General features: G+C 51.8%; 1 protein-coding gene across 5 annotated transcripts in view; it reads left to right on the forward strand.

Moving 5' to 3' along the window:
• RGS9 (regulator of G protein signaling 9) overlaps positions 1-10,228 on the forward strand; it is a 34,048-nt gene extending 23,820 nt beyond the window's left edge. For 2 of the 5 annotated variants that reach the window (XM_056349681.1, XM_056349708.1), the window contains 7 exons: positions 780-895; positions 1,361-1,448; positions 1,980-2,118; positions 3,136-3,221; positions 4,596-4,713; positions 7,947-8,317; positions 9,786-10,228. In XM_056349681.1, the coding sequence (XP_056205656.1) occupies positions 780-895; positions 1,361-1,448; positions 1,980-2,118; positions 3,136-3,221; positions 4,596-4,713; positions 7,947-8,317; positions 9,786-9,942 (1,075 nt within the window). In that variant the 3' untranslated portion in view covers positions 9,943-10,228. The other 3 variants (XM_056349690.1, XR_008823593.1, XM_056349698.1) reach the window with 3 other exon arrangements.
• Positions 10,229-10,447: the final 219 nt, after the last annotated feature.

Genomic DNA, 10,447 nt, shown 5'->3' on the forward strand with positions numbered 1-10,447 from the left:
GGAGCCTGCCTTAACATGACAGAAATTCCTAAACTCATGATGGAAGTATGCGCTCAGCCCCTGCTGAGTGGGTCTAATCCTCCCCTTGCGTGAGTCTAGTCCGCTTTTCCTAGCTCAGGAATGGAATATGACCAGTTACACTCAGGTGTAGCCCTTGGTTTAGCATTAACATTGCTAAATTAGGTGCTGCCAATGGTGTAGCAATTCTAGGTTCAACTACTGGCCCTTGGTCTTTGCACACACCCCAGGAGAGAGTTTGGGCTGGAGGCACATACTGGGAGTCCATCCTTTCTCTGAGGTCTCCCTTGGATTTCCATTCAGATAGTGTTTGCTAATTATACAGTGGCATCTCTGGGCTTGAAGCTTACAACATATTACTGGTTCTCATTTGAGACTGGCAATCCTGTTAGACTGATGGTATCCCATTAGACAGCCCCAAAGGATACTTTCACAGAATGCCGTTATAAGAAGCAAAGCTTTGGGCAGCAAGCAGTGCCTCCTCCAGAACAGAGCTGAGCGAAACCTGCAGCAAAGCTGGGCTGTCATTGCAAGAGCAGTGTAAATCTGAGCTAAATCCTCATCCCACTGTGTACCAAGTTGTTTAATTCTGGCTTACTTAGTGGGGGCTGACTTCAGGAGCTCATTACAGCATTCTGGAAAACAGGATAGTGCTGAGAAGTCCCTTGGCATTCCAGCAAAGGGCATTTTGGTTTTAATTAATCTGCCAATTAAGTGGGCAACTTGAAACTGGCCATGCTGTTTGTTTTCAACCTGTGCAGAGTGGAAGTCCCCACCAGAATGCGTGTGGAGCGATGGGCCTTCAATTTCAATGAGCTGATACGAGACCCGAAAGGTCGGCAGAACTTCCAGGTGTTCCTGAAGAAGGAGTTCAGCGGTGGGTCTGCTGTGTCTCTGTCTTTCTCCCTGCCTGCGCTACAGAGCGGTGGTGGAAATCCATGCCTTTGCAGTAGGTGCTGTGAGCCGAGACGATGACAAAGTCGCACAGTAAAGGCAGTAGAAGTGACTTTGGAGGCGATGGCTTTGCAGCCAGTGCATGCAATACCATCTAGTGGCACAGGGCACAAAATACAGCCCAGGGCACTCCCCGCGTGTGGGGATTGCTCCCAGGCGAGCTGCAACTGGCTGAATTCGCAAGCTCGCTTAGGTGTCAACGAGCAGAGAGCAGGGGAAAGCTGTATTCCTCCTTCAATCCCAAGGGGATTTTCAAGGTGGTTGTAAGAACTGCAGAGACTGAATCAGGACCAACGCACTGAGTCAAATACATTCAGTTTAGGAGTTAATAAATGGGATTGTGTTTTTCTCAGTCTCGCTCTCTGCTGACTGCATCCCTGTTACGCAGGAGAGAATCTGAGTTTCTGGGAAGCCTGTGAGGATCTCAAGTATGGAGACCAATCCAAGGTCAAAGAAAAAGCAGAAGAGATTTACAAGTGAGTGTGATGATTGCAAAATTTCTTGATTTCTTAAGCTCTTTGTACATGAATCCCATAACCTTCTTCCACACGTTGTCATTCTCCGCATTATTTATTCCTGAGACTTTTCTTTGTAAGCTCTCATCAAATGTGACTGTCCAGTGTCCCTATGTAGGAAATGAACTTGTGAAGATGAAAGCCTAAGTACTGTTTTGTTATGTAGTTACTTTTCCTCTCTGTTCTCCACTATTACGTTTAGGTCTTAGCATGTAATTGAGAGGTGTGGAACAGCAGATATCTTGGGGCTGCCACGAGGAGAGTGGAGAAGCCCTTTTTGCTTCCAGTGGGCTCAGATTTGGTTTATATTGTGTGTTAACAGGGCAAGAGGAAGTGACTACATGTTGTAGTGTTGAAGAGGAGACTGACTGCCCAAAATCAGGACAGCAGATTGTAGTGGGGAGCTGAAGGGACTTTTCCTTTCATGCACAGACAGGAATCTCCAGGAATTCTCCAGCTGTTAATGGCAGTGTTGATTCCTTCTCGTTGCAGGCTCTTCCTGGCTCCGGGAGCAAGGCGCTGGATTAACATTGATGGCACAACAATGGGCATCACTGTCAAAGGCCTCAAGCACCCTCATCGTTATGTTTTAGATGCTGCTCAGACCCACATTTACATGCTGATGAAAAAGGTTTGTTATTTGTTTCCAAAGCCTTAAGGGGATTCCAGTCCTCTGGGCCTTTCCGTGCCTTTGTGTGCTATCAGCTGTCACTTTCAAGTGGCCTTTGTTTGAAAATCCTTCGAATTTGCTGACTTTAGCAAGCGCTGCTTCAGGTCTTTGTATTCTGCTGCTTCTTCTTCCCTCTAAGGCAGCTGTGCCCAGGGTGGTGGAGGTCAGGTGTCTGCTGGAAGTCCTACTTTCTAAAATACCAGCTTGGTCACCAGCTCGTTCAAAGCTTGAACAAATCTTTTAACTTGACTCGGTTAGTACCACTCTGTGCCGCATCGACTGGATTTCAGCAGTGGATGGGAAAGGTAGTAGCAATTGTGATGTAACTGCCTGAGTTTTGTACCAACAGCATTGGCAGACATGACCCATCTTAAGTTTTACCGAGTTTTTTCACACATTTTTCTGTGGTTGTGTTTATGGACACCCTTTTTTAGGTTTGACTGATGCAGCGGACTGCGGGCTGCTATCAGCATACAGTATGTCATGGCTGTCATTAGATCCTGGTAACTACAGATAACCTGTAACTCCTCCTTATGAGTGACACAAAATACACTTAGCCGGAAGGAGTATTATGGGCCAGAGCAGCAGCTAGTGCATGTTGACACTGAAAGCAGCAGAGCTGCACTGGTTTTCACCAGTCGCTGAAAAAGGTCCGGCTCCTGAAACATAATCACGTTGCCTCCCAATGACTGTGAGACACCGCTGGCTTGGGCTAAGCTCTGTTCAGACCTTTTGGTCTGGGTCTTACCTGGGAAGCTTTATTGTGAGATGGAAAATCCTGGGAGTTTTACACCAAGATGAAAGGGTATTGGTTTAAATAGCTACATTTGCCTGCAAGATATAAAGTCCCTTGGGCTGCTGGGGGAGATTATCCAGTTCCCAGCCTCCCTGGCTCCTGAGCAGTTGTATTTGGTGGTGATTTTAATAAGGGTGTTTGCAGCCCATAACTACCAGTTTCTCTTTTTTTTCTCCTAGTAGGACTCCTATGGCCGCTATTTAAAGTCTCCAGTATACAAGGAAATGCTGGCCAAGGCTGTTGTGCCACAAGAGACTGTCAAAAAAAGGCAAGTGAAACTGGATGTAATTGTGGGGTTTGTTTTTCTTGTAGCAAGGGTAGAAAAAGCCTGGGTTGCAGCAAAATTACTATGATTTAGACGTTTGTTTAATGAAATAAGATTTTTCACTAAGAAGATGCCTTGCTTTGAGACTGATTGTGCTGTTTATTTGTGAGCCCTTTGGAAGCGCCTTGTGTGCAGTCAGGATCAACTTGACAATTGCTTGGCTGCCTTGTCTGTTGGGTCTGTTCAGAAAGGCTGTGATTGTTGAATTAATGACAACTCCTTTCCTGGAAGGAGAAAGTGCTGTGTACTGGGCATGGGAAAACTCCTGCCCACAAAACACTGGCTGCCGAGGAGACACAGAGCCACTGCAGGGTCCTCCGTGGGTTCTGCTCAGCTCTGCCCGGACAAAGCTGCTTGCCCCCTGCAAGGTGAAGGTGACAGGCAGCCACATGGGAATAAACAGCATCTTACTTGTGAGGGACTGCTGGCACAAGGTAGACGGCGTTAGAAGCAGCAGGCTTGAAATGGCTCTTTCCCAATCAAGAGTTTGAAGTGTAGTTGCTTCTTAAAGCTGAGTGTACAAGGTCATAGCGAGCCTGGGTGGTGTGCTTCTTTCTCTGTTCCTCTTCCACTCATCAACCTAGCAAGCAAGAAAGAGGAATCATGGACTTTCACGCTATTGTTTCATCTAAAGCGCATTTCAAGTCAGTGGAAAAAACCCTCCTGCTGACTTGCCTGGGGTTTGGTTAGTTTTTCCCTGAGCCACACATCACAAGATCCCTGGTAGATGCTGGTTAATCCTGGTGACTAGCTTTGTGTTTATCAGTGCTTGTTCTGGACACTCAGTGGTCAGCATCCTGGTTAAACTAAAGAGCTAGTACCTCATCCAGAGGTGGCTCAACACTTGTTTCCCCTGCTGCCGGTGATGGCTTTGCTGCAGCAGGTAGCAAGTGGGTTTTTGGGGTATCATATCACAGGCACCAGAAACACCTATACTGGTCCCTATCTTGATCCTCTGAAAGCGTTAGAAAAAATTCCACTCATGGCAGGTGTTTGGCTTCACACTGAGAGTTACGTGCAAACACGACAAAAGGAGTGAGGTACCGGCCATCTCCTGGCCCTGGAGTCACTTACGAGGACCAGGACCGCCTGGATGCTTTTAGCAGTTCTGTAGCTCATGTGTGGGACCGTGTCACTGAGTCCTACTTTGAACCACCTCGTCCACAATTGCACTTCTTTGTTTTTGTGCGGGTGATAGTGGCACATGTCTCCGTGTCTGAGCTTGCCCTCCTGGTAAATTTGCTTACTGGGAGTGAGTTTTTGGTGCCTTTTGACTTTTCAGTAACACCCTGCTTCTTTCACTCCCTCTCTGCCCAGCTCCCCTTTCCCGTTCAGACGCCGTCACCTGCGCTCCAGCCCCAGCCCCATCATCCTGAGGCAGCGGGAGGAAGAGGCCAAAGCCAAAGAAGCCGCCGCGACTGTGGACATCACGCAGGTCATGAGCAAGCTGGACCGCAGGAGCCAGCTCAAGGAACCTCCCAAATAGGCTCTGAGCCCCGCAGGGCACAGCCCAGGGAAAAGACAAGCCGAGCTGGTGTTGAGCTTCGTCTCCCCTTCCTGAAGGTGTCAGTGCTGCTTTAGGTTTGCAGGCCGGCTCTGCCAACAGCCTGCTTCCGCACGTTGCCATGGCTTCTGGAGCCGCGGATGTCGCTTCCCAGGCAGGTTAGGCATGGGAGTGCTGGTGGAGCCTGGCTGCTGGCTGTGCCGGACTCGGGGTGCAGGGCCCGGCTCCCTCCCTGCACCCCTCGGAGAGGAGGGGGTGCTTCCTGGGTGCCTCGAGCTCCCTGTGGAGGTTGGGTGGCCCAGCTGCCTCCCCCTGCCTCCTGTTCCTCCAGGAGGTGGGGTGGCACAAGGCAGTGTAAAGCTCAGCTGTCCCAGTCCTTTGGGTTCAGGTCCTTGTGACCCCGCAGGGAGCAGGGTGAGGTGGCCCACCTTGGAGTACGTCCACGCTGGTGTCCATCCTCTCAGAGGCGTGCGTGCCCTCCCAAGGGGTGTATCTTGGCCACCCACTGAGAGGAGTACACTCCTCACTTCAGGTATCCTGCATCTCCTAGCCAGTGCAGCGGAGCCAGAGGCAGATCTTGAGGGTAATCTTCTTGTGAGAGTGGTAGGATGAGTGTTTCTGAAGGTTTAGATGACCCTTTGAATTTTGATGATGCTCACAAGTGCCCCTGGGACATAGGAGATCTCCCCCGTGACTCCCCTGCACAATGAGGTAGGTGTGCAGGTGTAGCAAGCCATTGCTCACAGGAACCTGCAGGAGGGCTTGAGAGACGCAGCCATGGCTTTGTGTTTCTTTTATCAAACCTTTCCTACCTCTTGTCTTGTCTTTTTCCTGCTCTTCTATTTTCTGTTGTTAAAAAAACCTAACGGGGTACTTCCAGCTTGTAGCCCAGAAGCAGGGAGGAACCAGGGTAGAGGTGTTCAGAGCTGATTTCAGCTTTAAGTAGTGGTATGTTTTGTGTGTGTGTGTTTTTTTTTTTTTTTTTTCTTTTGCTCTTTAGAATGAGACAACCTAAAATACTACCTTAGTGCTAAAGAGCTCAGGGAGATTCCAGGCTTTGTTGGGAAACCAGAGTGTCACTGGACCAGGCCAATGATAACCAGAAGTGAGAAGATTCCTGCAAAGCCCAGTAGAGGGAATTGGGGGGCAGAAAAGCTTTCTTGTTTGTTAAAACTTAGAGGAAACAGAGGAACTGGGTGGGAAGCACTGAGATCCAGGAAGCTTCTTTACTCTGGTTTGTATTGATCATCTGTTCTTACTGCTGGTACGATTTTAGAGGAAATGGGAGGTGGAGGAAGCTGGATGTGAGTGGGAGCCCTCAGGTACTGGGGTGCATGCAGACCAGCCCCTTGTGAGCAGGCAAGATAGTCAGGCAATAGCTGTTCCCCCAACAGCTTTGAACAGCGATTCTAGCCCTCCCTGTGTGTGTTGTCAGGAGGAGGAATCGGGGCTACCTGGTCTGATCTGGTATCACTGCAGAACTAGTCTCCTTTGCTTTGCAGCTGAGCTACGGAGATTTTCTTGACCTCCATTGACCTAACGGTGATAAACCTTCTTAGAGGAATTGAAACCAAGTTGCATGAGTCTTTTGCTCAGATGCCCTTATTCCCAGTGGGAGCAATGGCAAATTTTGCAATGCTGTAAGGGTGAGCGGGCTCAGACTGTAATTTCTTTTGAATTGATGTCTAATACTGAGCAGCATCAACCTACCTTGACATAAGAGCACTGAAAGATACTCAGGAATGTAGCAGGGTTGGTCCAAAGCTACTTGGATGTGATGAGCTCTGCAGTCTCTTCAGGGTTTGTTTAACAGGGAGCACTGAGCATGCTGGGACTGCCAGTATGTAGTAACATGAGGAAGATCAAGTCAGAGTATAAATAATAAATAACAAATCTGTGTGTTCCAGTCAGTCCCTCTGATTCTACTTCTATTTTGTCTGCAGCTCTGCTTTTTATGTTCCCTCTATCCATTCCTTTGTCTGATTTTTCATCATCTCAGCTTTTCATCGTTGTCCCCCTGATGTGGGTTAATGCTGCATGCTCTGGAGTCACTGTGCTTGTGAAACACCAGGCCTGCACTTGCAGGCAGAAGCTGGCTCTGTTCTGCTTAGAGGCTGAATAAGCTGGCATGACCCAGCGTACCGCTCCTCGGTCCCTTGCTGTTCGGTCCCTGAAGAGGAAGGTCGCTGGTACAAAGTGTGACCATGGTACAAACTGAACCTCACTTTGTGCCAGCCAAGAAATTGTTTGTTTCCATTGGAAATCAGAGCAATATGTTGTTTCATTTCTTGGCCATGGCTTCCATGCATTCATCTGTCTAATAAAAATAAATGTAGAAAATGAAAAAAGAACAAAGTTCATCCTTCTCTGTCTTGTCTCAGTGTGCTCACCCTTCACTGTGTCATCTTTCTGCCATGCGTGCATACATTTTCTCTGTGTTCCTCCGCTCTCAGCGCTTCTCTTAGGACACTTGAGCTGCGTTTCATTTCTGCTGGGAATGAGTCCTTGGGAAGCAGGGTGGGGGGCACCCCGGCATGCAGCGTGTCCTCTGCTGATGCATCTGTGCTTGGGCTTGTCCTGAGGGCTGAATTAGCTGAGCTGGAGACTTCACAGCACCAGCCAGGGACACTGGGGGCTTCAGCACAAGATGTGGCTTCTTGTATTATCAGTCGTCAGGGTTTGGAGCTCGGTGTCCTATTTCTTGGCCGCCGCGGCAGCCGGCACAGTGGTGCTTTGGGTATGACATGGTTATACCATTCATAACCAAGATCACGTTCTTGGGGTAACAGACTCCTCCGTGCCTAGAGCTAATTGTTGTAAGGAATGAGTCAAGCTGGTGTCTCCTACAGTGTCATAGCGCGTGTGGGGCCGATCTGTCAGCACCGCTGAGGCTGGCAGCAGCGACCCCGTTGCTTTCCACGGGCAAATTGTGACACCTCCGCTCTCCCGCTGCGGGGGAGCAGGGAAGGGGACAGAGCTGCAGGAGAGGGGGGCACTGGCCCAGGCTTGGCCAGGGTAGCCACCGGCTGCCTCCCAGCTCAGCCCTGTCTCTCCTGGTAGCAGCTGGCCCTTCTCCTCCTGACGAAGCCTGGGGAGGCCAGGCCAGCCTCCGGCATGCTGTGCCCCGGGGCCTGACCGAGCCTCTCTCCTTTTCCTCCCCGCAGCCATCCCACCACACCTCCCGGGCCCCCCGCCCGGCTGTCTACGCTGGCACCAACACCCCGCCATCGCTGCCTGCTGCCTCCCCCGGCCCCCCGGCCCAGCCCCACCGCGCCGCCTGCCCCAGGCCCGCCAGCGAGGCCCCAGGCGGCGCCCAGCAGCAGCCCGAGGGGGCCGGCCCCGGCCCCTTCCCCTCCGCTGGTGGCAGGTCCCGCACGGCCGCCCTGTCCTTCGGCCGGTTCCTGAGGAGGGGCTGCCGGGCCTCGCCCGTGTTCGCCGCGCTCTCGCCCAGGTGCCCGGCCGTGCCCCACGGGAAGGTGCAGCCGCTGGGCGAGCGGGAGCGGCGGCTCCGGCCGGACGCCGCAGCGGTGAGCAGGTAAGCACCGCGCGGGCACCTGAGCCCCCGTGCAGGGCTCGCCTCCGGTCCCGTGTCCGTTTGTACGTAGAGGTTGAAATGGCGCCAGCTGAGCCCGTTAAAGTGGGCCTTGTGCTTCGTATTGCAGTCAGCTGCTGCCGCCCCCCGCCCCGTGCGCCGCTGTGGGGCTGGTGTAATGGCGGCTGTGGGAGTGGGCACCAGCCCTGCGCCTCCCTGGCGCCAGGCGAGGCAATGGAGGCGCTGCACCTCCCCGCCGGCCCCAGGGAGCTGCGGGCCATGAGGCTGCTCGGGGTACCTGTGGCATAGCCAGGGACGTGGCCTCTCCTTCCCCCTGGGGACGCCAGGCACCTGCACTGGTGTCCCCCTGCAGCCGTGCCACCCCTTGCCCGCGTCCCCGAGCCCCACGCGCTGGGGCAGGCCGGAGGAGGTGATGGCCCCTTGCACGAGGCAGCCCCAGCTCGGCATGAAGTTATGTTTCTCCCCACATCAAGCACCTTCATGGGCTGTGGGGCCTTGCGGCACAAGCAGCAGAAGCTGTTTGACCAATTTTGTTATTTTGGTGGCTTTGGAGATGAGCTCCAGATCTTTGCACCAGCAAAGATGGTGAGATGCTCCGGTACTGGGGGGCAGGGCCCCCGTACACCCTGAGAATGTGGCCAGCCCGGCTGATGGTGCCGTTCCTACCGTTGCATCTCAAACCCACCACTGGCGTTGGTGCTGCCTGCCCCAAATCGTGGCCAGGCCTCCAAAAGCATCTCTTCCCCTTGGCTCCTTGCACCTGCTCCCCATATTGGATGTGGTTTTTGATGAGAAACAGGCAGGAGGCCACACCGGTGGTTTCTCTCTCCTGCACTTACACCTCCTGTTTTGCTTTTGAGTCCTGAATTTGGCAAACCGCTCGTACGTTTGTGTTTGTTCTCGAGCATTGGTTCAGGTTTGGTTTAGTGGTTTGAAAGTCAGAGGAGACACAGAAGTAACAAGGGAGGAGAAATCCTGAGGGGGATCGTGAACGTTTGTCCTGCCAGAGCAGGATGTGTATTCATATTCATATTCATAATCTGGGGATTTGTTGCCTGGAGAGACTGTCACTGTTGAAACTAAATCCTGGCCATGTCCCTCACCAAGAGTAACATGTCCTCAATCTCTTTTAATCCACCTTTGCTGGTGACCAAGTGGACGAGTCCACGTTATAAATTCAAAAGCATAAGTCTGAGGGCTCCTGCTCCACCTGGCTCTGCGCTCTGGCTGTGCCAGAGCTGGGTCACACAGCAGTTTTGCTTCAAAGGGCTGGGAGTGCACATTTCCTTCGTTTTCCATCTCTGCAGGCTTGTGCCCAGGAGTTTTGCTTTGGGATCTGGGGTTTGAACAGTGGAAAACTCAAAGCCAGACTCCATGCTGCGTGTTCGCTGTCTCCAAGCGCACATCAAAAAGTGCTGTATGCGTGATGAGTTTTTATTTCACAACACAGCTTCTTCCAAATAAAAACGGATGCTCCTTTGGAGAGCCGGATCTACCCCATAGACTCTGAGGAGGGAGAGGACAACCGCCACCGAGCTTGTAAGGACTCTGCGAAGGAGGTGATCTGCCCGTGGGAGAACCCCGCGGAAGAGGGGAGGGCTGGGTAACGAGCAGCCCAGACACGGACGCTCTCTCCAGGCCTGAGAGCACAAGGTCTGCCATGTACAGCTCGGTATACGTGCCGCGGTGTGAAGAGGCGCGTTACGGCCATCCTTTAGCATCAAGGAGGCTCCGGCTCTGCAGCTAGGAACGGCGGACCCTGCCGTACCCATCTGCTTGTGGTTCAAGAATCTGAAGCATTTCTGGACTGGTTTTCTTGGCTGTCTTTGGTATATTCTGATCTGTTCATTACAAACATCTTGATAAATGAACCTCGTTTCTTGCCTTACAGCAGACGGAGAATTTATGTGTGTGTATATCCTGGGAAATAGCGTCTTATCTGAACTACTTGCTTGGCCATGAGGTGTCAGCACACTGTACACAGCACAGCTGGAGCAGAGCTTGCAGGCATTTTTCAGAGTAGGACTCAGACTTCAGTGCCAAGTCTGGGGCATGTTTGCGCCCCCAGCTTGGGTCCACCTCTTATTATTACTATTTTTTTTAATTTTAAAG

This window comes from Falco biarmicus, chromosome 1 (assembly GCF_023638135.1).
Source record: "Falco biarmicus isolate bFalBia1 chromosome 1, bFalBia1.pri, whole genome shotgun sequence".
NCBI classification, from domain to species: domain Eukaryota; kingdom Metazoa; phylum Chordata; class Aves; order Falconiformes; family Falconidae; genus Falco; species Falco biarmicus.